Source organism: Mustela putorius, unplaced genomic scaffold, assembly GCF_011764305.1.
Source record: "Mustela putorius furo isolate JIRA1106 unplaced genomic scaffold, ASM1176430v1.1 tig00003901_pilon_pilon_pilon, whole genome shotgun sequence".
Classification (NCBI taxonomy): Eukaryota; Metazoa; Chordata; class Mammalia; order Carnivora; family Mustelidae; genus Mustela; species Mustela putorius.
In genome coordinates, this window is record NW_025422049.1 from 16,689,473 (window position 1) to 16,717,472 (window position 28,000).

At 41.0% G+C, this 28,000-nt stretch overlaps 1 protein-coding gene across 1 annotated transcript in view; it reads left to right on the forward strand.

Moving 5' to 3' along the window:
- The first annotated feature begins 2,020 nt into the window (after positions 1-2,020).
- GUCY2F (guanylate cyclase 2F, retinal) overlaps positions 2,021-28,000 on the forward strand; it is a 96,825-nt gene continuing 70,845 nt past the window's right edge. Inside the window, 8 exon segments of the mRNA XM_045068288.1 lie at positions 2,021-2,510; positions 2,513-2,560; positions 2,563-2,715; positions 11,122-11,411; positions 19,852-19,860; positions 23,507-23,758; positions 23,760-23,844; positions 25,014-25,017. Coding sequence (XP_044924223.1) covers positions 2,021-2,510; positions 2,513-2,560; positions 2,563-2,715; positions 11,122-11,411; positions 19,852-19,860; positions 23,507-23,758; positions 23,760-23,844; positions 25,014-25,017 — 1,331 coding nt within the window.

Genomic DNA, 28,000 nt, shown 5'->3' on the forward strand with positions numbered 1-28,000 from the left:
TTTTTGACTCACTGTGCTCCCCTTAACTGGCAGCCTTACTCCGAATCCAAATCTAATGGGCAGCTCCTTTTCTATCTTTAGATTACTTGACTTCTCAGGGGAGTGTGAGATGGGATAAACATTTTTCATCCCCCAAGCTTCAGCTCCCTTGGATTGTAAGATACCACCCTGTCTCTTGGATTTTGCTGATTCCCCGGACTTGCCATTTAAGTTTTCATTATGACCTCTTTCCTCTCTGCCTGACCTTTAAGTGACATGAATTCTCGGGGGAGGGGGGGAATCCTGTTCTTTACCTCACAACTCTCTTTTGTCAATCTCCTACATATCTTTAATTATTCTCTATCAATGGATTACACTCATATTTCTCTCTCTAGCTCAGCTTTCTATGATCAGATCCAGTGTGTCAAACTGTGTTGAGTATTGCCACTTGTATGTTTTACAGGCTTTATGAGTTCGCCGTGTCTCATAGAATGCATTATATTTTCACCACCTTCCTCCAGGGTTCCCTATCTCAGAGACTTGTATCATTTTCCAACCAGTTGCCTAGGTCTGAAAAGCTCAGAATCATCCGGGGGTCCTTTTTCTCCCTACCTTCTCCATCCCGTCAGTCACCAAGCTGATGTCAGTTCTACTTTCTTAATCTCCTTGATATTTTCTAATCTTGGTGGAATTCCTCTCCATTCTTCTACATCTTCATGACCCCTCTCTTTGTCTGTCATCATTTCCAATATGGAATTAATACAACAGCTTTGAACCTGGAAGTCCCCAGTCTTAACCCCTTTCCAGCCTGTTCATCACACTGCTATTTGAACAATCTTCTAAAAATGGAAATCTGATTATGCCATTTCTCTGCCTAAAATTACTGTCTACAGGATTAAATCTAAAAACCTGTGAAAGGCTTGGGGACCTGGCCCTTGCCTTAGCTGCCATTATAGATATGAACAAAAACAAATGTCTTGGAATGTTAGATTCTGAGTATCTAACATATCCTCTTCTTTAAAAACAATTTTTAGGGGTGCCTGGTCTGGGTGGCTCAGTTGGTTGCGTCTGACTTTGGCTCAAGTCATGATCTCAGGGTCCTGGGATCGAGCCCTGAGACCAGCTCCCTGCTCACTGGGGTCTCTGCTTGTCCTTCTCCCTCTGCCCTTGCCCCCCCTCATGTCCTCTCTGTTTCTCTCTCAAACAAATAAATAGAATCTTTTAAAAAAATAAAAAACTTTTCTTAAAAAAACCTTTGTGTCTTACTATATGCTGTTCCTTCTGCCTGGAAGGTGCTTAGTACCATCACCCTCATAACCCCATTAACCTGGCTAGCTTTTCTTTCAGCACTCAAGTTGGAGAGACTGTCTCTTCTCTCTCCTCACCTCCCCCTGAAATCAGAGTTTGGGTGATCCTCTCTAGTCTCCTCTGCTGATCTACATAAAATCATACTATTTTTAAAATTCTGCATTGCCATTATGGGTTTATATCTGTGTCTTTCTCCAAGAGGCATTAGGGTGGAGATAAATGAGCACATTTTAAACTATAGAAGTGATAATGATAATATCACTAATATAAAGGTAACAACATGTGCTTGCTGTATGTTTATCCAAATAATCCTTACAACGTTGTGAAGTCGGTAGCTGTTGCCAACGTTGAACAGGACTCGGTAACAGATTGAATGTGGGGGCCGAGATGAAGGAAGAGCATCAGCTGACTAGCAGGTTTCTGCCTGGAGCAAGGGGCCAAACCGTGGGTGGAGGTGCCATCTATTGAGACAATGAGTACAACAATGCAGGAAGGAGAGGCGTTTTTGGTCAGGGTGGTTTGGGAACTGCCATTCCTTTGCCATTCTTTTACAATCAGTCTTTCCAGAAGCTTCAGGAATAAGGCAAGTAATGAATTTCTCCCTCCTATTGACAAACATTTGGAAACACAATGGTCGGTCTCAGGAAAGCAGACTAACCTTCAGACATTTCCTCACTAGCTTGCTGGAAGCAGGAGGACTATATTTTGAGGACCATGGCCCTCTTCTCACCTTATGCTCTCGTGTGCGGCTCCCATAAGACAGCGAAAACACCATGGCCTTGTAGCCTTCAAGCTCCTATGGTGCTCGTGCCTCCTGGCCCTCACGTGCATCTCACAGTGGGTGTGGGCGCCCCTTTAAAAGATAGGGGTAGTGGGCCCTTGGACTTGCGACCCGTTGTTCTCAAAGGCTCTGCCTGAGGTTGCTGCTGGCTTAGTCATTGAGTGCATCAACAGGGACTCATCGTTTGACGCGGGTTGCTCTTTTGAATATGTGATTCTCAATGAAGACGGCCAGACCGCCAGGGCCCTTTGCAGTTTCATTGTTTACCACCAGATGGCCTCGGGATTTATTGGCCCTGTCAACCCCGGCAACTGCGAGGCCGCCTCGCTCCTGGGAAACAGTTGGAACAAAGGGCTTTTCTCTTGGGCTTGTGTGAATTACGAATTAGACAATAAAATCAGCCACCCGACCTTTTCTCGGACACTCCCTTCTCCGGTCCGGGTGTGGTAACTGTCATGAGGTACTTCTAGTGGGCTCACTCCGGAGTCATCTCCTAGATGAAGACATTTGGGCGCACACCGCCAATCGAGTACCATGCGCTCTGCAGAGCCGTGGCCTACCGGTAGGGGTCGTCCTGAGCTCAGGACAAGACAGCCACAGCATTCGGACAGCGCTCCTGCGGATTCGTCAGGCGGACAGAATTCTCAGTGAGTGCTTTCTCCCCGTTGAGGTTTAAAACGTGGCTTCCGGGGCGGGGGTGGTGGCGGCGGAGAATAGGACAATTTCCAAAAGGTCTCTCACCCTCGCACCCTGGGAGAGCACATCAGGCATCCGCCCTCTTGCACTCACACTCAGGCTCCAAGACTGTTCGGCTTCAAGGGAGCCTGTTTGGTGAAAGGTACAAAGAACTCAGTGGTTATAAATGCCATTGGGTCCCAGTGCCTACTCTCAGCATCAAGAGCAACGGGAGCCACACACCTTCCACACCTGTAGGACCCCAGTAGTTTGAGATCAGCCAAAAGGGGTGCTTTTGTGGCTGTGTTTTGGCCCATTCTTGCCACCTGCTTCATCACCTTTCACTTGGAACCTGTCTTCTCTGTACTCCACAATATACACTTCCTTTCTGTCCTCTGCACTCACCTCCCTTGCCCCCCTGAAACAGGGCTTATCTTTTTTTTTTTTAAATTTATTTATTTGACAGACAGAGATCACAAGTAGGCAGAGAGGCAGGCAGAGAGAGAGGAGGAAGCAGACTCCCCGTTGAGCAGAGAGCAGAAGCGGGGCTTGATCCCAGGACGCTGGGATCATGACCTGAGCCGAAGGCAGAGGCTCTAATCCACTGAGCCACCCAGGCGCCCCAGGGCTTATCTTTTTATGTGCCATTCCCAGGGACCTAGCTGATAAATAAAAGTATATTAAAATGAGGAGTCAGCCCAGATTTTAACCTTTCCCCTTCCAAGAGAAGGTCGATGTTGAAGGCGATTCTTGCAGAGACCATGGACAAAACCTGAAGCAAAGGGAAGACCCCAGCAAAGCTACTGTCACCAGACCTAGCTGAGGTGGTTTGGGGGAAGAAGAGCCCTTCCTGGTCCTCTGGAATCCAGTGTCTCTTACTTACTTTTATTGCAGGCCCTTGTGGCACTTGCTTTCCATATTTTCTATTCCAGTTTTTTAAGAACTAGATGTTTTTTCTGGAAAATGTCAGTGATTTGTGGGAACACGGCTCATTTCGTTATTGCAGGCCACTCAACTGCTTGAGAACGAATGGAGGGCTCAGAAACTACTTGTCAAATTGATGACTGCTAGGATTAGTCCTGGTCCCAGTCATTTCCTTAAGATAACATTGGGTTTGTTAGAGAATGGTCGGGGTTAGCCTGGCCGATAAACAGAAGTCCATTATAAGTTTCAAGTGTCACCGGTATTTGACCTTCATTATGATCATTATGGGAAGATGAGGGCAAGAAGTTTTAGTTCCTGGAAATACAGTTGTCTGCTTCCAGCTCCAGTCTACAAGATCCTATAATGTTAAGCAATCAGTGTGGCTTTGATTACTTCATAATAGAGATTGATACTTTCAAAGCAGAGCACAGAATTATTTTGAAAGATATAAAACCATTTCCAGGGAGAAGTCATGCCAGAAATAGGCTCACAGATTAAGTATAACTTTAGAATATGTTACAAATCTTCATGAAGTCCAGTGTCTCCTGCAAGCTTACATTCCATGAGAGTTTCTCATCCCACCCATTCTAAATAGTATACTCTTTGAAATGACAGTTTGGCCTCTACCATGAAATGTTAAATAAATCCAGGCCCTGAAACTCTTTGGGCTGAGAGAAGTTAGGATTGAGTGCCCACCACCCACACGTCCTTTGAGGCAGAGAGATAGCAAATGTACATATTATGGCCCTACTCTTTGAGATTCATTCCTGTAGGTCGATGGTTCTCACTCTGCACACTAGAATTCCCTGGACATCTTTTCTAAACAATTGGTGCCAGAACGCTACATCCAGGGGTTTTGGTGATCTGCAATGAGGCCCTAGCAGAGGTTATTTTCAGTATCCTCCCAGGTGCATGTAAAATGTAGCTAGGGTTAAGAATCACTGCTTTTGGGGCACCTGGGTGGCTCAGTCGGTTAGGGTGTTTCCCTCGGTTTCGGTCATAATCTCAGGGTCCAGGGATCAGTAAAGATGATAATAACAATAATAATGGCTGTGGGCTCTTTGGAGGGGAAACAGCAGGGGGGTTACTAGATGCCGCCTTTAGAGACAGTGAATGCAACCATAATACCACTTTGTATGCGAACAGCTCTCTACAGTTTACAAGGTATTTGCATATACTTAATCTCATTTAATCCTCAGGATTACCCAGAAGATAGGTATTTCCTTTAAAGTTTTACAACATCTGTGAGTCTCACATCACAAGTAGGTAGGTATAGGTCTTATTCACAACAAGCAATGTGGTGAATGAAATCCCAGAGAAGGGGGGATTCGGCCTCTCCCAGATGCTCAGCTCATTTCCTTGAAGCTTCAGAAGCAATTACCAATAATCTTTGTTTCTGACCAAGTCAGATGGGGAAGATAGGAATCGAAGACAAAGGGCCACAATTTACAGTCAGGGCTGCTGTGCCTATTTATGGGAGGTTGTGTCCTGCACCAGGGGATCTAGCTGAGTGGGCCAGAGGGCTGAAATCCAGTTCATTCTCTACTTAAACCATGAGCCCTGGTAGAAGTTTTGATCCCATGGCATAAAAGAATATCCATTCACCAGGGAGAACACCTGTTGGATTGCAATTACCCAGAAGAGGTTTTTTTTGTTGTTGTTGTTCTGTTTTATTTTGTTGCCATTTCTCATAAAGGCTAGCAGGAGGCCCCACTGAAAAGCTCTTTGGAGAACTTTTCAAACCCTCCTCTCCTCATCTTTTTCCTATCAATGCTTGGCTGATTGTGAAATCCTTTCCATTTGGACTAACCAGGTTGTTGAACCATTGGGGATGCCTTTAAATTCTTTCAAATTGGGACTTCTTCATTACAATAGGATATTTAGAAAATAGGACACAGAATGGTCTTCTCTTGTTTGTACAAAATTGAAAACCTTATTACTATGTTATTGCCAGCTAACCTTTTCCCATCTATTGAAGATTACTGTACATTAAAAAAGAAAAAAACCCAAAGAAATAATAGCAACTTTGGTAATAGCTGATATTATCCGAGGGTTTATTGTGTGCTAGTTATTTCATTTTGCAAGGGTTTTTTTTTAAAGATTTTATTTACTTATTTGACAAACAGAGATCACAAGTAGGCAGAGAGGCAGGCAGAGAGAGAGGAGGAAGCAGGCTCCCCGCCGAGCAGAGAGCCCTATGTGGGTCTTGATCCCAGGACCCTGAGATCATGACCTGAACTAAAGGCAGAGGCTTTAACCCACTGAGCCACCCAGGAGCCCCTTGCAAGGGTTTTGTACAGACCATCTCATTCAGTTCTTGCAACATCCCTAACTAATAAGGTTAATTATTATTTAACACACTTTATGGATAAGATTTCAGAGGCCAAAAGAGGTTAAATAACTTGCCAATGTCACACAGCTTGTGAATGGGAAAGCCAGGCTATGTACTCAGGTTGCCCTAAAACAGCACCTCTCAAACCTTGGTGTTTACCAGGATCCCCTGGAGGGCTTTTTAAAACACAGATTTCGGGGTTCCCTCTCCAGAGTTTCTGGTTCAGGAAGAGAAAGAAAGGCTGGGGAAGGGCCCCAGAATTTGCATTTTTAACCAGTTCATAGTGGTGCCCGTGCTGCTGGTCCAGGGATCACTCTTGGAGAACAACTGGTCTGATGAAAGACTTACACTCTACTGCCTCCTGTATACCTGAGGTATGTCCCCAAAGCATACTCACTTGAGACCATGTGTGCCACGTAGGTTGTATAATTCAGTTCTTCCATTATTCTTTCTTTTTTTTTTAAAAGATTTTATTTATTTGACAGAGAGAGATCACAAGTAGACAGAGAGGCAGGCAGAGAGAGGGAAGCAGGCTCCCTGCTGAGCAGAGAGCCCGATGCAGGACTCGATCCCAGGACCCTGAGATCATGACCTGAGCCGAAAGCAGCGGCTTAACCCACTGAGCCACCCAGGTGGCTTTCTTAATTGTTGGGCCCACTGATGAAATTCTTTTAAGTGCCTCAAGGTAGCCAGTGTTGGCCTTATTTTCCTATAGTCATAACAACAGTGATATTGATAATACCGTGGTTAAGAGCCTTCGTGTTGATAGGGCATTTTGTATAGGATTTGGTAGGGATAAGCCTACGTAAAGGTAAATGGTGAAAGACAACCAGCTGTCTTGAATGGGTCTGATATCAGCAATGATAAAATTATTGGAGACCCAGCACACAAGGAAGTTTCTGTAGAAGTACCCAGTATCTAAGCTTTCAACATTTAAGAGGCCATACCTAGATAGCAGTTTTTAAAAAGTTGAAGAAAACATATGTTGCAAGGTGTGAAGAAATATTAAAAACTTATCTCAAGCTGGGCCGCGATGTGAAAGCAATGAATGCACTTGGAATACCAGTTATATTGGGTATAAGAAAACAGGACCTGGTGTAGGTGGAATGGCCCTTAAATGTAATGTGTGTCTGACATCATGCTGAGCTACTTGTATGGGTTCAACATGGGTGGCAGGTAAGTAAGTGGTGGTCTCTGGACTTAAAGGCAAAAATGTGTGTGTCCAGGGGGTGGGGGGGAGGTGTCCTTAGCTGATAGAAACAGTCATACATTGCCCAGTGCCCTGTTCTTAAATTGTGCTCTGAAGGCTGCCTGCACCCAATCACAGTGGGGGGTGGATCTGGGAAGCAGGCTGATTCCAGAGCCTCCCACCTTCTTATGCATCCATTTTATAGACTGCATGGAAGAAAGCTGACAGGAAGACGGTCCGGGTGTACTTGTTTCACAGTGTGGTCAGATGGTTGAACCCTGGGGGAATGTGAGACTTGGGATAAATCACAGAGCATGCCCCCCTTCCTCTGGCTTGTGTACTCATCCCAACATTTGTTAAAACGAAATAGATTAAAATATATAGTGACACACACACACACACACACACACCAGTGATAGGGGATGTTGCAGAACGGTTAAAGTGAAGATAAAGAACACTAGAATGCGGGGTGAGGGGTGCTTTCTGGGCTTGGGAGCAATACTGTGGGCTCACTGTATGAATACAACTTGTAAGGACTAAGAACTTAAGTGTGAGACTGGGCCCATTTTCCTCCACTAAGGACTCTATAGCCAGTAATCTGTAAAAAATAAAAAAGTGAACTTTGCCTTCTGAGAAACACAGTTCCTCCATCTGAAGGAACTATCAGACAGAATATTTTAATAGAAGATAAAAAGTCGGAGTAGAGTGACTTAGTAATGAACTTTTCCTGGAGTTTCATGATGTTTCTTGCTGCTAGTGTTGAGGGTAAAAGAGAAGGTCCTGGAGAGCCTGCCCTAGTAGGTACCACAGTATGAAGACATAGTTGCTGATGTTTTGAGTGGGGCTCAGGAAGCACAGAGAAAGTGCTAGTATCATATCATGATGAGCTGGGATCTCAGCAAGATGTATCTCCGGATCCTTGTTTTGGCTATAGAGTGGCTGACTGTTAACAAGCAGGATGGAAACTTACAAATTAGTATTATTCAGTGATCATCCGTTGACCCAGGCCTTGTCAAGGATTTAAGGTTTCTGTCCACTAATCCTTGCCTGACGACAGCTTACAGGTAAAATCCCATTTTAATGAATGTAATTTTGAGATAATAATGCTATTTAGTAAAACCATCATGTAGAACAGACGCACCCACAAATCCCTGTTCACAAAGCACTCAATCTATTAAATTAAGATGCTGTTGTTTTAATTCAGTATTTATGCTTTCTATTTCAGTCATGTTCAATGGCAAGATCTTGCCATGTAAAAAATGGAGGAGACTGACATCATACCCTCTCCAAGGCTTTGTTTTCTCATTTGTAAAATAATGAGGGGAATGAAAGGAACTAGTAGGTCTCAAAGAGTCTTTCCAGTTATAAGAATTCTGACTCTTTGTCTAAGATATCCTTAGTGTGGGCCCATGAAAGAAAAATTACAAGGAGAGATTAAGGTCGAGAGTAAGGTATTGAGCATATTTAATGACACTAAGCATCAAGGACAAGTATGGTAGAATTTACCTGCCAGGTAAATATCACTTCAACTTGTTCCTCCATGCTAACAATCCAGATATGCCCATGCCTTACATCTCAAGGAACCCACAAAAGATACCCAAGTGTACAACCTCTGATTTTTCAGGCATTCGTTTAAACAGTGTTCATTGGGTGCATAAGGTGTACCAGGATACAGAGATAAATAAGACACAGTCCTTGACCAGTCATTGGGTACATGCTGATGTTGAGAAAGGGGTACAATGTGATAACGATTGTTGAATAGCCGGCTCGTCAAGGGGGAAGATTGCCCTGACTTATAATGTTTGCCGATCTTCATAGAGTGATTTCCATAATCACTACCACCATGCCCAATTTCGAGCTACCAGTCTGACACTGACTGGTGCACAGAATCCCTGAAAATTTAACCACAGGCTCTTCTAAACTAGTACCAGCCAGATCCAACACACTTCTGAGGGGACGTGACCTTGTGAGAGGTGGCTCTCTCTGAGAGGTATTAGCTATCATCTCCTGACACAGCCCCACCCCCAGCAGCTAGGAGAATGAGTGTGTCAGTTGTGAAGGGTGCAGTTGGGTGGTACGCCACGGCACCCACTACATAGAGTGTATGTTAAAGTATTTGCTGTATTTCAACCAACACAATTCCATTTAACGTTCTATCTAGTGAAGTAATTTTAATATTCCTTGAAATATAGTAAATAAAATTTTATCTCTGTTGGGTAATCTCGGTCAAATCACCTAATCTCTGTTTTTGTTGAAGAAAGATGCCAATACTGACTTGCTTGCTAAGGATCCTGGTGGACAAACTGGCCAACTACCTGAAACAGCTGACTTAACTCATTTCCCTCCCTCAGTGGACCTGTTACTGGACTAGTTGGACCAAATGATTCATGTTTAGTGGTGCAACCAAATTTGATTCTAGTTTTTCCTTCTAAATCCAGCTTTTGCCTCGTCAAACCCCTCTGGCACTCCATTTTCCCATTATGCAATGTGTAATTATGAACAAAGGAGTTTGAACTCCTTGAGTGGCTCATGAATTAGCTCCAAAGATATCCCAGAGTATTTGAAGGAAGATTTAAGGATCAGAATACACATAGAACCTTTTAGGACAATCATATTGAAGGAACTAATGGCCATTTGAAAACTGAAAGTTACACTGTGTGTGTGTGTGTGTGTGTGTGTGTGTATGATTTAAATCATCATCATAACTTGCTAGTTATACCTTAAAAAACTGAAATTATCAGCTCTAGGTCAAAGGGGAAAGTTTCTGGGGGCTATTTAATGAGTGTAAAAAAGTTTTTGGAAATAGAGGAAGAAATATGTAAATGCCAAAGACCAGTCATTGAACACAGTTAAGCGTACTCATTTCCTGAGATTAAAGGTTCCGTGAAAGCACGTATAATTAATATTTACCAATATCAATAGGTCCTTTGCCTTTCTTCCAGGAGCTAGAATACTTGCCAGTCATTATCTAATTAAACTAGTCAATGTACCTGTGAAATGCTTTGGAATCTGCATTTTAAAGATGTGGGCACTGAAGCACAAGTGGGCTTAAACTAAACTCATTTAGCATACCAAGGGCGAAATTGGATAGAAGACTTTCAGTCTCATGATCTTGCTGCCATTCTTCAACCGTGGCCTCCTCTAATCCACTCTATTCTAGCATAGCCTTGCCAAACAACATAGTTTTCGTAAGTCTAGGAGGAATTAGAGAGCAAAGTAATTCCAATTACAGGGAAGTTAGATTTTTAAAAGTTGAACATATCACTGATAATATTATTAGCATTTAGAGGTGAGTGTGAGCTAGTGCCATTCATTGTCTATAATGGCCATGGTAAGGGTGGGAACAGTTGTGCAAAATCTACTGGAATGTATGTTTGCAGGAGCAGGGCCATAAATATCAGTGGTGTTTCTGAGAATATCCCCCATCCTCACCCTTTAGCCTTCTTATTCTTAGGTACTATTTTTTTAGTGTTATGCACTTAGCCCATTATAAGAATTGCTCCTTCAATCAACACTACCACCCTATGAAGTACATATTTATGATCTCCATTTTATAAGTGAGGCAGAGAGAGGTAAGCTAAGGGTATACAGCTAACAATGACTAGTGATGTTAAGATATAAACCTGAATCTTCCAATCCCAAAACCTCTTCATTATGCAACCTCCCATTAGCTAAATTTATTCTTATTCCTGTCTAGTATTGGCTCTGTAGGCTGTAGTCATATCTGCGTCATCCCTTTGCCGAATCCAGGGTCCTGAGCACACCTCAGCCTTAGCTCAGTGCTTCAACATCTTGATCATCTCAGAGGCGTCAGATAAAAATCATTTACCAGTTGGTTATAACACATCTATTTATTTTTCCCGATCTGTGGTTTTTGGAATTCTATTTTACTAACATATTACTGCCATAACCCTCCTGCTTTATTGGTTTCAGTAATCATCATGTATGTGCATTCGGCCTTGATTGGGGGAGAGACTCAGATGCATCTCTTGGAATGGGCTCATGATGTGAAAATGACTGATGGAAACTACGTCTTTGTTCCCTATGATGCTCTGCTCTACAGTTTACTTTATAAGCATACCCCCTACCAGGTCCTGAGGAAAAACCCGAAACTCCGGGAAGCCTACGATGCTGTGTTGACCATTACAGTGGAGTCCCAAGAAAAAACCTTCTATCAAGCCTATACTGAAGCAGCAGCTATACATGAAATTCCTGAGAAGTTGGTCAGATCAGGTAAGTGCAGATTTACAAGTTATCATAAGTGGAGACCCTCAAACAACAAGAAGGTCAATATTGTTCCTGTGAAAAGCCTCTATTGCATAGCCAACCCAATCAAGAAGAGGCAACCACGCACAAATTAAAAACACCTTTTGTTTGAAGGAAACATTTGTAAAACAAAGACACATTGTTGAAGCTTTTTTTTTTAAATTATCAAGCTGCCCATAATGACAGCATGCAGCTCTGAAGAATAAGTAAAATAAATTTTAAAAATTTAGGAAGAGGGAAACAAAGATTTTATAATAGACTAGTGCTATTCAAGGGAGCTAGAGAATTCTTATGTCTGACCCAAGTTCAGCTGGTTTGAATAGTTCTAAATCTATTCAAAATCACAGAGAGCTGGTGTATAAGACCATATTAATTTTATTATTGATAAAACTGGTATTAGAGAATATGGCTTCTGTTTGTAAGCATTTGAGCTTCCCAGTACTGAATCTGAGGATTACCCAGACTTCCCTACCTAGTCAACAACATTGCAGGACCACCATATTCCAGCACCACAATGGCGTGCCTTTTGTAAAATGTACAGCCTGGAGGAGCATAGTGGAGTGTGTGCATCCTATAGGTAGGTGGCTCCCAAGAGAAAGAAGTTAGGAGGGACTGGGCTGTATATCCTTAGTTCTCCTTCCAAATTAACCAGTTAGGTTAAAACACTCCTCTTTTGTGGGAGGGAATGAGTAAGGAGGTGAGGAGAGGTCAGATGTTTTTTGCTAGTAGGGTTATTTCTGTATGAAAGGAATAGTTTGGAATGGGGAAGCATTCCTCCCTTCTAATATGTAAGATGTGATATTTACATGTGTATAAATGAATATATGTATAAACACATTTCAGATTCAAATCATAGACACTAAAGGGCCTGAGGAAGGTAAAGGAGTAGGGAGGGGAACAAAGCAGAGAAAGGAATGGAGAGCAAAGACAAAAACAAAGAGGAAACATCCAAAAAAGACAGGGAATATGGGAAGAAGGTGGGAAGGCCAAAGATACCAGTTAGATGAAAAAAAGAAAGAGGTGGTTTTTGTAGGTTGGAGGCTACATGTAGAAGGCAGTCACTTTGAGAAGTATTTAGAATAACACATGAGTAGAATGAAAAGTTCTAACATTTGCTAGCATAGTGTATCAGTTATAATGCTTCTGGCTGTAAGTAACAGACTGTTCAACACAAAATGGCCCTGGTGATTTTTCTTTTCAAAATCTGAAGGTATGGGGAGCTCAAGGGTCCGTTATTCATCAGCCCAACGATGTTATCAATGAACCATGCTTGACTCATCTTTCCATTTTACAAGCCATAGCATGCTATCTTGCCATCGTTATTTGGTTGGTCTTATGGTCCCATGATGGCTGCCACAGTTCCAGACATTACATATTATAGGTGGAACTGCCTCCAGATAAAAATGGGCAATGAACTTTTCTTGTGTCTTTTTTTAAGAGTGAGGAAATTTTTCCCAGAAGCTCCTCAGGCAGACTTTTCTCCACAATTTCTTGATCACATTCATGTCTCATATACATACCAAAATCAATCATTTAGGAAGAGGAACAAAACTATCATGGTTAACCCTATGGCTGCTGGAAAAATGTGAACAGATTTGAGATTCTGTTAGCAGGGAAGAAGGCTGTCAGGGAGGCAGCTGATTGTGTCTAACACTCGCATTCTCAATGATATTCTTTTTTATATCCACCATTTATTTCTTTATCCCGTGGACTGCTTCTGCCTCTGAACAAATAATTCAGATAAAACTTAGGTTTAGTTTAAGCATTGATAACAAAGATTTTGCTGATTCTTGTTCTAATAAAAAAAAGGTGACCAGCAGAAATATTAACTGGGCAGATTTTGAACTTTATTGCTACTGAGATGTTTATAATAAATCTTTCTTTTAGGAGACACACAGATGTTTAAAAACAAGTGGTCAGTTTGGTCATGAGTTGCAAGAATCCTTCAGATTCCTAAGAATGGTTGCTCAAACCAGTTGTTTGGTGTTATTTACAGGCAAGCAAAGAGATGGTGAATTTTTGTATTTTTTAGCCAATGATATGATACCACACCGATACAGACTAAGTCTTTTTACTTTAACCATGAAACGAGGGAAGGAGAAAGGTGTGTGTGTGTGTGTGTGTATTGTACATGCATATATATGAACAGATATTTTATATAAAAAATTCAGACCTACTACTTGTAATATTTGATCCAAATATTACACCTTATTACACCACAATACCTTGTGGAAAACATAAGGTAATTAAGGCAAGAAAAGAAAAGACACCACTATCTTCGTTGTTAGGCAGCATGTACCCTGCTTTAGACAAGAAAATAGAGAGGGTTAAGGCAAAGGATCTAGATCTTATAAAACAGTTTGTTTGGATGCATTTCCTCCCCCTCTTTGCAGATTCCTAGGGTATACCCTCCTAACCAAAGACTAAGAGAAGGATGAGACAGCTATCTTTGGATTTTTGCTAAACAAAACCTTCTTTTGCCTAAATCATTTTGCTAAATATTTGAAGGCAGCTGGCATAGGAGAAAGAGCATATGATAAAGAGTTAAACACACTTGGGTTTAAGTACCAGGGTTCCACTCTTACTAGCTATGTGTCCTTGGGCAAATTACTTCCACTTTTTTGAGTCTCAGTGTTCTCATCTGTAAAATGGGTTAGTGATCTGCATCTTCTAGGATTATTGCAAAGATTAAACAAAGTCACATGTGTAAGGTAACTAGCAGAATGTCTGGCTCACAGTTTCCTTCCTTTCTACTTTTTCTTCCGTGGGGCCAGAACGGCCTTATACTTACCATCTAAGTTTGAATCTGATTTCAGCTCCCTACTCTTGAAGTTTTCTTATTTCTAGCAGAAAATTGCTCATTAGTTTTAGCTTTCAAAAATTATTTTGCTTTCAGAATTCCAAATGATATTTTCTTAGATCAAAAGATGTAGTGCATTGTTTGTTTGTCCCTGGACTCCTGCTGTTTTTGCCCTGTTAAGTCAACAGATCAATAATTATTTGCTAAGCACCTGCCATGCGCCATGCATTGTGTGGAACACCAGATAGAACAGTTAACAAGACAAGATTTTTGTCAGTGGTGTGTTGGAACTTTTTTTCAAAAGCTGATGGTGTGCACTTTTTCCCAATTCTGTGTCCAATGGCATAATGTTGTTAGCTAGAAACCAGTCATCGGGAGTATTTATACCACAGAAATTGGTAAATGATACAAGTAAGAGCTATTTTCCTCCTTATAGAGTCAAAGGTTTTCTAGCACATCTCTTTAAAAAAAAAAAGATTTTATTTATCTATTTGACAGAGATCACAAGTAGGCAAAGAGGTAGGCAGAGAGAGAGGAAGGGAAGCAGGCTCCCCGTTGAGCAGAGAGCCCAAAGTGGGGCTCGATCCCAGGACCCTGGGATCATGACCTGGGCTGAAGGCAGAGGCTTTAACCCACTGAGCCACCCAGGTGCCCCATCCTATCACATCTCTTGTTCCTGATCTTTTGGGGTATAAATTCCTGTGAGAGGGACAGTAAGTGAATGAACAAACATATGAAAAACATGGCCATATTTCTTTCTTGCCCAATAACTTCTAGTGGAGTTAAAATTTCCTAGAGGGGCTATATTGCTCAGAGCAGCATTTGCAATCTCTTTTAATTTATGCTGTTCTTTAAAAAGTAAAACTGAAGACTGTCAAAGTGATATGCACACATAGTTTTAATGGTTAAGAAATGCTAAAAAGTTTGTGTCAACTACGAAGCAGTTCCTAGGCCTCCCTCCCACCTTTCATGGGAAGCAACCACTTTCTTGTCTCTTTTGCTTTTTATTCTGGTATTTACTTCTGGGTTTGTAAATACCATACCACCACTGGTCTCTCTCTCTCGGTTATCTCTTGATTAATCAATTTATCATTTATTTATTTATTTATTATTGAGAGAGAGAGAGAAGGAGAGGGGGAGGAGGGGTAGAGGGAGAAGGAGAGACTTTGTGTATTTTTAAAGATTATTTGAGAGTGAAAGAAAGAGAGAGCAAGAGTCTGGGGGGAGGGGCAGAAGGAGAGAGAATCTTTAACCCACTGAGCCACCCAGGCGCCCCAAGGAGAGAGAATCTTAAGCAGACTGTGCTGAGCACCAAGCCTGATGCAGGGCTTAATCTCATGTGTCTGAGTTCTGGGCCTGAGCTGAAACCAGGAGTTGGTTGCTTAACAAGCTGTGCCACCCAGACGCCCCATGGAGAAAGAGAATCTTAAGCAGACTCCACTCCCAGCGTGGAGCCGGACACAGGGCTCCATCTCACAACTGTGAGATTATTCATGCATGACCTGAGCTAAATTCAAGAGTTGGATGCTTAAGGGACTGAGCCACGCTGGCACTCCTTGATTAATCAATTTTAGACATTATTTGTTGACTTTCTATTACAGTTGAGGATTTTTAGCTCTTATATACTTCCTTATGTTCCTTCAAACCTTCAATATACGTATGCCACAATTTTTAGTTAAATTCATATTTGGTATTTTTTGTATTATACCTATCTAAATATCATTGATTGCTGATCCATATGGTATATTACGGTAACAGTTCATTCTGTGTGTAACTTTTGATGTTTACTGGGGTTAACAATTGTCTAATTTTTAAATTTGTTTACATTAACTTGAATTTTGAAGTCTTTCCACACTGTCTGATAAAGCTGTGGAATTTTCACAGAACAATTTTATACATGGCAAAAATCCCTTATCAGTTTCATTTGTTTTTCCTGAAGCTCTCTGTCCTCCTGTTCCAATCTAAACTTATTGCTCTCTAAAGCTTCTGCACAACTGTTATACTAAGATCTCCTTTTTCACTACCCTGGAAGGTCCTTTTCTCTTTTTTTTCTGTGCTGAATCCACTCTTGCATGAATCTTGTGGCTCCCATTATTTCCCCCCAGTTTACTCTTGTTTTGGTGGAGCACACTCTCTAGTGAGAAAGCTATAGGGATGGTAAATTTTCGAAATTTTGCATATCTGAAAGTCATTCTTCTATCTTCACTATTGGTTGATAGTTTGAGTATAAAAATCTAGGTTAAAAAATCATTTTCCCTAAGGCACCTGGCTGGCTGTTGGAAGAGCATGTGACTTGATCACGGGCTTTTAAGTTTGAGCCCCACGTTGGGTGTAGAGATTACTTAAAATCAACCATCAAATAAAATCATTTTCCTTTAGCACTCTGAAGACAGGGCACACTGTCTTATTTCCATTATTGGCATTGACAATTCCAATGCCATTGTTATTCCTGAGTCTTTAATGCAACCTCTTTTCATTCCTCCCCATCTCTTCCAGAGGCTTTTAAGATTGTCTTTATTCCTGATGTTAGGAAATTTCATGATGATGTCTGGGTCCTTGACATACATTATGCAGTATATATTGTGGGGTCTTTCAATCTCATTCTACCTGGGAAATGTTTGTATATTATTTATTTGATAATTTCTTCGACAACATTGTCTTTGTTCTCTCTGAAAATACTATTAGTTGTTTATAAGATTGGGTTGATTTTTAAATTGTCTAATTGTTTCTCTTGTATCTTCCATATTTTTGTTATAAATTACTCTTCCTAAAAGAGCCTCTCAATTTTGCATCTTCTTTTACTGATTTTTAATTTTTTTCCCTATAATATTGTTAATTTCCAAGAGTTGGTTCTTGCTGTTTGATTATTCTATTTTGATAGCATCCTGATTTTGTTTTGTAAATATGGTATTTTATCTTATTTCTTAGAAAATATTCATTGTACTTTGAAATTCTTTTCTGCTGCCTGTGTTTTTCTCCATTTCTAATTTTTAATGCTTCTTTGTTTTGGTCTTTCTATTTCATTTTGGAAGTTTCCTTAATTCTTAATTTCCTTAATTCTCTGGTGATCCTGAATGAAAAGAATGAAGCTCTAAGAGACAGATTTGAAGGTGCATGTACATCGTGTGTTTGTTAATCAGTGGAGAAATTGGCTAGCCAGCTGAATTTTTTGTCAGTACCTGTAGATCTTGCCTCTTGGGCTACACTCCCTTCAGGGAAGAATACTCCCATCTTCTTGGGAGTCATAATCCTGGTTGTCACTATTCTAGGAGTCATGGAGGGGGGAGACTGGGACTCTCATTGTTAAGTATAAACACTTCAACTTCATCACTCTTTTTTGTGGCTTGCCTAACTTTTACCTTCCTTTGGATTATGTGTCCCAGCTCTAGAGCTGTTCTGAATCAGTTTAACCTGTTTCCAGCAGGGTTTGGCTTTCCTTAATAAAGGTGGGGATGGCAGATGTCTAATCACTCCTTACAAGGACATTCAAAGGGCTGTCCTTCCTTTAAAGTCCTGCCTCACTCCAACTTCTACAGTACTTGGTGCCTCTAATTCCTACGCCTTTGTAGGATTCTCAGGGGGGGAAATCTGCTAGTTGCTTACCAACAATCCCCCTTGGGGGAATGGTGTGGAAGGTTGGTGTTTCTGTTCCTTGTCCTCCTTGTTTGAGAGCGATATTTGAGAGGAAGAGGAGACTGAGGAAAAAAAACTCAACCTCACTATCTTCAATCAGGAAGTCATGAAGGAAAAAAAGAAGTTACAAAAAAGTTATTGGTGGATCTGGCAGTTACTTGATTTAGCAAATATTTATTTAGCTCAGATATAACATGGTTAAGAGCATGGGCTTTGAAGGCAGAGTGCTGTACATTTACTTAAGCTCTCTGTATCTTCTTTTCATTATATTAAGTTGGGAGTAATAATAGTGCCTCCCTCATATAGTTGTTGTGAGAATTAAATGAGTTAATACACATAAAGAGCTTGCCTGGCACCTAATAGCTCCTTAATAAATGTTTATTATTAGTGGTATTAGTGTTGTTCTTTTTATTATTATTATGGGCTCAGCACTTTGCAAGTGATACCATGGAGAACAAAATAGAAATAAGTTCTTTTCCTCAATGAAGGGGAATGGTTTTACCATTTTAGGGTGCTAAGAACACTGGGTCTAAAATTGGGACTTTTAGGGGCACCAAGGTGGCTCAGCTAGTAGGGTATGCAATTCTTGATCTCATGGTTGTGAGTTTGGGCCTCATATTGGGTGTAGAGATTACTTACAAATAAGGAAAATCTTAAGATAGAATAAAATAAAATTGGGATTTTTACCTATTGGTCACAAATTCAAGACTGGGATAAGGTCCTTGACCACTATTTTTCCAGGATGGTATTATTAGAGTTCTGTGTTCCTCTTCTGAAGTACAAATAATAGCAGCTCTCATGTATTCAGTGCTTACTCTGTGCCTCGTAATTAACATGAATGTTCTCATCAGATCTGTAGATCAAGCCTACAAATTAGGTATTATTATCTCTACTTCATGGATGATGAAACTGAGGCTCAAGGTAACTTTTCCAAGGTTATACAGCTGCTGGCAAGTGGCAGAGCAGGGATTCCAATACTGATCTGCTAACAGAACCATTTAACTACATAATAAATTACACTATATCTCATGTCCAATGCTTTATTCAATGTAATATTGCTAAGCGACTAACACTTTGATTTGAATGGGTTTTTCAGATTGTTTTCCTCTATCCTAGGAAGTACTAGGACTTTATGAGGACCCATGAAAAGAGAACAGTAAATCAGGGGTGCCTGGGTGGCTCAGTCGGTTGGGAGTTTGCCTTTAGCTCAGGCCGTGATCTCCCGGTCCTAGGATCTACCTCCCTGCTCAGCAGGGAGTCTGCTCCTCCCTTTCCCTCTGCCTCTCTCCCCAACTCATGCTTACTCTCTTTTTCTCTGTCTCAAATAAGTAAATAAAATCTTTTTAAAAAGAGAGAGAGAGAACAATGAATCAAAATGGAGGGATTGGGGGGTAGGAAGCCAGTGACAAACTTCCTAATTTAGTCTCAGGATGATTGGGCAAGGATTATCACTTTGTACCTTTAAAATTTGACTTCTGAAGTAAGGTTTTCATGCCTATATCCTTTACTTTTGCTGTATTCCTAATGCTTGTTTTCAGGAAAATGCTACTGGCTACAAATGCATATTGCTAGAACACACATTTGGGATAATTTTTCCAAATGTGGCCTTATTTGCCTAAGCAAAGGAAATCCTCTGGATTTCTCAGCAAACCCAGGGGCCCCTGAAGCTCCTGGAACCCACTGGTTTCTATTAGCTTAAATATATGTGCCTGTCAGGGGACGTGGTTAGGGCTGAAGCATTCCAGGATGGGGCGCACCAGACACTTGTCAGGAAAGGTTGCCTGCTGCTTACAGTGGCTACACTTTGTACATCATTCTATAAAAACAATAAGGGAATCATTCTATAAAAATAAAGGTATTATATTCCTGAGTATCATATAAAATAGATTGGGTTATTAGCCATCTTTTGGCTAAGATCAAGGGTTGAGATCATGCATTGTTGGAGGTACCACCTTGAATAAGAGGAATTTGATTACCATCTGGTTTCTCACATGCCTGGATTTTTGTTCAAAAGTGGTGTTGCCATTTTGTCCTTCAAATGATGCTTTCTGACACAGGTGTGTTTCAATGTATGTTTCTAAGGACAAAATGCTTTGGAAGCCAGTTTTGGGTCTTGTGAGCACAGTAAGTCGGGACTGATGATGGTCAGCTTAACAACAGCATGAACCATTAAATTGAACAAATTTGAAAATCACTGCTCCTGACCCAGACCTTGTTTTCTTGGATACCAAACTCCAAGAAGCCTAGGGTAGAAGTAGCTAAATTTGCTGAATAACAAACAATCAATTCTCAATCATTTATTCATAATTCATTCAGTCAGGTTCAGGTCCATGCAGCAGGCAAAACTAATAGATTGAGTCATGAGTGTGATGTCAACAAGGTCATCCGCCTGACAGAAACTCCTGCCAATGCTATCGTGCTTCTTTGGAGTTGTGGTCAGAAGCAGGGACAGAGGGTGTGGAGACGGCCTTTTTTCCCTCACCCCATCTTCTATCTCTTCTTTCATTATTTGCAGCAGCCGCAGCTGGAGACCTTTTGTGACCAATGTTCACAGAGTGTGCCTTTGACTTACAGGAAGGGACAATTTCTACTACTGAAGGGTACCAAAGGGCACAGTGGGTGAAACAGCACCACAAACCAGCTGGGACACAAATTCAGGCCCTCACGGTGAGAGTGGGCCCTGTGACAGTTCTTTTGCAACGGAACGCTATGAATTGCTACAGCTATGCCCTTTCCTTTAGCTTCAGGTCCCTCTATTTTCGTGGCTCTGTGTGTATATGTGTGTGCATTTATGCACATGCACATGTGTAAGGTGTGTGTGTGTGTGTGTGTGTGCGCGTGCACACATATGCGCACACACGTACGTGGGCAGGTGTGCTATGTGGTGGAGGCTAGAGAATCCTGAAAAATAGGCTTCAGGTTTCAGTCGTCTTGGAGAGTTGCTGTCAGTCAGCTCTAGCAGGGGTCACTCCAAGAACACAGAAGGCAGCATAGGCTGACTAGCTGAAAATCCTGTGAGATGGGTCAACTCAAAGGTGAGGGTGTTGTTTTTTAATAGTTTCAATCTTTGCTTTTGGCTGTAGGTAGATACAGTCTCTTTCCCAAAAGGCTCCGTGCCTTTCAAAACAGAATACTAGCATTTTCTCTGCTTTCAGGGGCTTGCTGCCCTGTGGTTTTTTTTTTTTTCTTACACTCATTTGTTTTACTAGTATTGATTTTATACTCCACCTTCCAGCCTTAACTTATTGTCATAACCTACCAAAGCCCCAGAAAACAGTCAGGCTCTCGCAAAATTCCCGAGGACCATTAAATGGAGCATCTGAGAAAGTCAAAAGGGAAAGTTAGTGAAAATGCTTTTAGGGACCTCAGTGTGTGTTAGGTGACTAATTGTGGATGCACCTGGCACCTGTTCGCCATGCCTCCTTCTATAGTGTGTGTTAAGGCGAATCAGTGGAAAGACATCCCTAGACAAACACTCAGGGAACTGAAATGTTGATTTCTGCCCTGCTCTTAGTTAGCTCTGTTATCTGGGGCAAGGTTTTTCACCTGAACCATTGGAAGAATGGAGCTGCTCTTAACAAAAATGGAGAAGATCATTATAGATGAAGCAGGAAGATTTGAGGTGAAAATCAGGAACTTGATTTTGGGTACATTGAAAACTAGTGTCCATGTAAAGATATCAGAGTAGGTGGTTGACTTATGAGTCTGGAATTTAGCAGTCTGGGCTGGAAGTATAAATCTGAGATTTATAGCATAAATGTGGTATTTAAAGCCATGAGACCAGGGGAGATCCCCAATGGAGTGAGTGTTGCTAGGAAAGAGGACCAAGGACTGAGCTGTTTAACGTTCTCATGTTAAAAGATCAGAGAGATAAAGGGAAAAATAATATATACAGTCCAAATGGAAATGTCTGCAAGCTAAATTTGGTCCTTGTGCTAGACTAAGTGTTGGGAAATTTCATATGAGTTTGCACCTAAAAAAGACTTCAGGTAATGCCTATTTCAAGCAAAAATGCTAAACTAAGAATAGATAACCTGTGTTCTAGTCCTGATTTTGTGCCCCAGTCAGTGACCTTGACAGATCATTGAACTACTCTGAGCCTCCCTTTCCTGTCTAAAGAGATAGAGAACTAGACCCAATGATCTCCAACTGTAGACATTTGTGGTTCTAGACATTTTAGAGAGGAAGAAATTGAAGCCCAGGGAGAGGGTATAAATGATTTGCCGAACATTCTGGTATTAGGAAGAGACCACAGGCCACTGTGACTTCTTCTTCTGTATTGTTTTAACCCACGTATGTGTATTAGAATGCCTGGGACACTTTAGGAATACTGATTACTAGATCCCAAACCTAAAGCATCTCATTTTGTTTGTCTGCATTGGGTTTGGCATTGGTATTTTTGATACTCCTTGGGTAATTGACAACACACTGCTCTGTCAACAGGGCATGGCATTGTCCTGCTAGCTGCTACTATAATTCTCTGCATCTTGACTTGTCTTTCTAACATGAAAATGATCCATTCAATTTTAAACCCTCTTATTCAGATGAAGGAGGAAGATAGCTTTCTAGTCCTGGTGAAACCAAAGTAGCAAGTATCAGCTTTCTCTGAAGCTCGGTAAAATGGCATGACCATCGCTTTCTTGAACTCCATTCTAGAGGTGAAATGTTATGGAAAACCATGAAGCCATGGCCTGTGGAGGGGGTGGGCAGGGATTGAGGGAGGGATCGTTCTCTCTTCCTCCCTACCTTTTTGGAATAGATACAAGTTTGTTCCCAAATCAAATTTACTAGGTCACTAAGCAGTGTGTCAGGGATAGTACACCAAATGCTATTGCTTTTACTTTAAATGTATGGCAGGCAGAGTCACGCTATCCATTGTAGAAGCCTTACTGCTTTACGGTGGCTTCTCAACAAAGCTTTGCCTCTTTGGACACCAGCAGGATATAGGGTTTGTTGATTAAAACCCACATCCTCCATGCATTACCACACTTGGCACTGTCTTTAGGGGACTGTATGTGTATGTTTATGTATGTATCATACCGATGCACATTTACATGTATATGTGTGTGGTTGTGTGTTTCAAACTGCATTCTAGTATTCACTTTCTTCAGGGAGCGCATGTTTAGGAGAAGAGCCATTTTGGACTAAGACAGGACACAGACATGGACTGTGGAAACACATTATTTACAGCCTTAACACACTCACCTTCCATTCTAGTAGTGCCAGCAAAATGATTTTATCATGCATAATGCACTGGTAATTAACCTGGTAAATCTCCTTTGTGTGCCTCTTGTCTATTCCATACTTGTTTTTTTAGTGCCCTTTATAACTCTAAATCACTTTCTTAGCTTAGGAGCATAAAAATATATTGTGTATGACTGGTTTGCTCATAAAATTGTCATATTTGATATATTTAAAGATGTGAAGGCCTGGGGGAGAAAAACAAAAATTCAGGGGAGATACCAAGCAAGTCCTCAGAAACAATTGTTTTTTTCCTCTGGGTCTTCATAGCTCTCCTCCACTCAGACGTGCAGCCCATAATAATGAACACAGGCTTGGAATGCACTCTGAGATTGCTCTAGGGCGACCAGGGCTCAAGATAATTGTAATTTTTAAAAATATATTTCACCATTGTTTGAAACCATCTATAATTCAATTTACTTTATCACACAAGCCATGAATAATGCCAGCCTGGTTCAGCATTCCAGAAACATGCAGTTCTATGGATTCAGCCAGTTGATAAGGACAGATTCAAATGGAAATGGAATTGCAGCATATGTAATCCTGGACACCGACTGGAAAGAATGGGAACTCTATAGTACTTACACTGTGGAAATGGAAATGGAGCTGCTGCGGTTTGGAGGGACTCCCCCCCCCCCCGGCCATTTGCTTCCCTGGTGGAAGGCCCCCTCAAGCAGATGCACAATGCTGGTTTGCAGAAGGGAAGATATGTCGAGGTAAGGAATAGAAAAATCACTGGTAGTCAGTTTGGCTCAGCGTGGGTTACAAGGGAACCTATTTAAGGGAAGGTGTATTTTAACACTGGAACACTCAAAGAATCAGTCATTGGCATTCCGTGGAGATAAACATCTTGGCATTCCAGGTAGTTATTCTAAAATAATGAAGATGAGAGCTATTTTACAGCCTTGGAAAATCATCTACAATTTAAAAGCCACCCCGACTCATTTTCATAATGATCCCACTTCCAGAGAGGTTACTCTAAGAAGAGGAAGTTGTGAATCTTTTCCTCAGTCTATTGTTGACAATGACCTGTGATCATTTTCCCTGCTAGAAAGATCACCCCTTCTTCCCTTGATGTATACAAAACCTGTCAGTCAGTTTGCATCAGGATATCATTTCTATACCCTATCTTCTCTGAACTCCCACTGAACTAAAAGACTGTACCTCACAGCTTAGCACAAAATTGCTTTTCAATTGTTTCTCAACAATTGTCTCTCCCCCTCCCAAACATACCGCTCCTTGAGGGCAGGTACCATAGCTAATAATTCTTATGTGCACCTCCCGCCAACCAACACAGTTGGTGTCCAATAAATACTTGCAGTTAGATTGACTGATGGAACTCCTCTAGCTTGAGGAAGAGTGGAAATTCCATCAAATCTCTAAGAGCCAGAGGGGAACTTTGGAAGGATCCATATTATTCCTGTGTGAGTGTACACCACACCCTTCTAAAACCAAATGCATCTCTTTGAAATGGACTTCAGTTTCTTGTTTGCTTGAGCGTGACATACCCTACTACCCTGATGTTAGTGTCATCATATATTTCCTTCTGAAATCTTAGTAATCCATCCAAATGTTTAGGTTTCCTAGAGGGTAATTTACATCTCAGCAAAACCCTAATTATCAAAACCAGACTCACACTTGAAGGACAAGTGCTATGTTTTTCATCTATAATGCACAAGGTCTATGGACTCTAGTGAATTCAAAATGTCTTTTTTATTTTATGAAGGTGACATAATACCCATCATAGGTGAGATAACCTATTAATTCTCAAAAATTCTATTGCGATCCACCTTAAATTAAGGTACTCAAAATTTTCCATTCATGGACTTTTTCCTCCAAAGCAACACCCGGGTCACCCTTAATTCATGTGATTTGTTATTGTCAGAGTGGTGAGTGATTTTATTTCAGAACAGTGAAATTGCTTTCTGTGTCCATAAAGTCAACAAGACATAGTGTGCTGTAGAAAAATGGAATTAAGTTAGGTAGATGTGGCTTGATTTTAGACTCACCAGAAAGCACAAGGTGCTGCTTCATGGTGCCCTTTATTTACAGCTTCTCTCTGGTAATGCCATTCTTCCTCTTGCTCTCTATAGGCATTGACCATGTCTTTGTGTGATGGTCTGACTTGCTTTGCTTATAGCCCTGCTATTAATGGATTTGCTTACTCTACATGGTACATTTTTTTTTATATAAACATAAAAGGCCATAATAGCCTTGTTAGTATTTATTTCCAGGAAGTCATGTTTCAGTACGATTTTTTCATTACATGACCCACTGATTTTCTGTTTTCCATAGCGGTTTACTGTCCCTAATGGCCCCATTTTGAGTGAAGTGTTTTCATGATGCCAGGAATAACTTCCTCAGCTGTGTTGTCGGTGCTGTTGCCTGTGAGTAAATATGGCTTGCCCCATTATTGTGAAATAAGAGAACTAGTACTTTAGGGTCTGTGTACTCCCTGTCTGTGCTCCCTTTTCCACTGGCAGTCTCCACTACCCACCTCTTTCCTCAAACAGTATGGCTAGTACAAAATAAAATTGGGATATTTTAACCAGTTCCAAGAATTAGTCAGACTTTGGCAAGAATCCAGCAGTTGGGAATATGGTCCTAGTTCCCAGGATTGTAGTGAGGATTATTAAATAAACTGAAGTATGGAAAACACCTAGAATAATACCTGACTCAGAGGAGGCACTCTGAGTGGTAAAGTCCTACGTCCTGCCCAAACACATGGGATTCTTCCACTGATTGCTGGAGCCCAGAACCCTCACTTTGACACTCATACCTTTTGCCATGTGTATTATACTCCAGATTCACACTGTCCTTCTTCCTTGGACAAAAGCTATCCTAGCTAATCATCAACGTCATCATTATCAACATGTCTTTGTCTTTCTCCCTCAGATCCCATAAAAAGTGACCAACTACTCTGATGAATGAATTCAGGATCGGGGCATAAATGGCATGGCTGAAGATGACTTAATAGGATGCTCCTTTTTCATAATCTTGGCATTTTTAAAATTTATTTTTTATTTATTTTCAGCATAATAGTATTCATTATTTTTGTACCACACCCAGTGCTCCATGCAATCCGTGCCCTCTATAATACCCACCACCTGGTACCCCGACCTCCCACCTCCTGCCCCTTCAAAACCCTCAGATTGGTTTTCAGAGTCCATAGTCTCTCATGGTTCACCTCCTCTTCCAATTTCCCCCAACTCCCTTCTCCTCTCTATCTCCCCATGTCCTCCATGCTATTTGTTATGCTCCACAAATAAGTGAAACCATATGATAATTGACTCTCTCTGCTTGACTTCTTTCACTCAGCATAATCTCTTCCAGTCCTGTCCATGTTGCTACAAAAGTTGGGTATTCGTCCTTTCTGATGGAGGCATAATACTCCATAGTGTATATGAACCACATCTTCCTTATCCATTCGTCTGTTGAAGGGCATCTTGGTTCTTTCCACAGTTTGGCGACCGTGGCCATTGCTGCTATAAACTTTGGGGTACAGATGGCCCTTCTTTTCACGACATCTGTATCTTTGGGGTAAATACCCAGTAGTAAAATCGCATAGGGAATTTTTCATAGGGAATTTCATAGGGAAGTTCTATTTTTAATTTCTTGAGGAATCTCCACACTGTTCTCCAAAGAGGCTGCACCAACTTGCATTCCCACCAACAGTGGAAGAGGGTTCCCCTTTCTCCACATCCCCTCCAACACCTGTTGTTTCCTGTCTTGCTAATTTTGGCCATTCTAACTGGTGTAAGGTGATATCTCAATGTGGTTTTAATTTGAATCTCCCTGATGGCTAGTGATGATGAACATTTTTTCATGTGTTGGATAGCCATTTGTATGTCTTCATTGGAGAAGTGTCTGTTCATATCTTCTGCCCATTTTTTGATATGATTGTCTGTTTTGTGTGTGTTGAGTTTGAGGAGTTCTTTAGAGATCCTGGATATCAACCTTTTGTCTGTACTGTCATTTGCAAATATCTTCTCCCATTCCGTGAGTTGCCTCTTTGTTTTCTTGACTGTTTCCTTTGCTGTGCAGAAGCTTTTGATTTTGATGAAGTCCCAAATGTTCATTTTCGCTTTTGTTTCCTTTGCCTTTGGAGATATATCTTGAAAGAAGTTGCTGTGGCTGATATTGAAGAGATTACTGCCTATGTTCTCCTCTAGGATTCTGATGGATTCCTGTCTCACATTGAGGTCTTTTATCCATTTTGAGTTTATCTTTGTGTATGGTGTAAGAGAATGGTCCAGTTTCATTCTTCTACATATAGCTGCCCAGTTTTCCCAGCACGATTTATTGAAGAGACTGTCTTTTTTCCACTGGATATTTTTTCCTGTTTTGTCGAAGATTATTTGACCATAGAGTTGAGGGTCTATATCTGGGCTCTCTACTCTGTTACACTGGTCTATGTGTCTGTTTTTATGCCAGTACCATGCTGTCTTGGTGATCACAGCTTTGTAGTAAAGCTTGAAATCAGGTAACATGATGCCCCCCGTTTTATTTTTGTTCTTCAACATTTCATTAGCGATTCCGGGTCTCTTCTGATTCCATACAAATTTTTGGATTATTTGCTCCAGCTCTTTGAAAAATACCGGTGGAATTTTGATCGGAATGGCATTAAAAGTATAGATTGCTCTAGGCAGTATAGACATTTTAACAATGTTTATTCTTCCGATCCAAGAGCATGGAATGGTTTATTGGTTTATTATTATTATTTTATTATTATTATTTTATGGTTTATTCCCAGGTATCTTATGGTTCTTGGTACTATAGTAAATGGAATCGATTCTCTAATTTCCCTTTCTGTATTTTCATTGTTAGTGTATAAGAAAGCCACTGATTTCTATACATTGACTTTGTATCCTG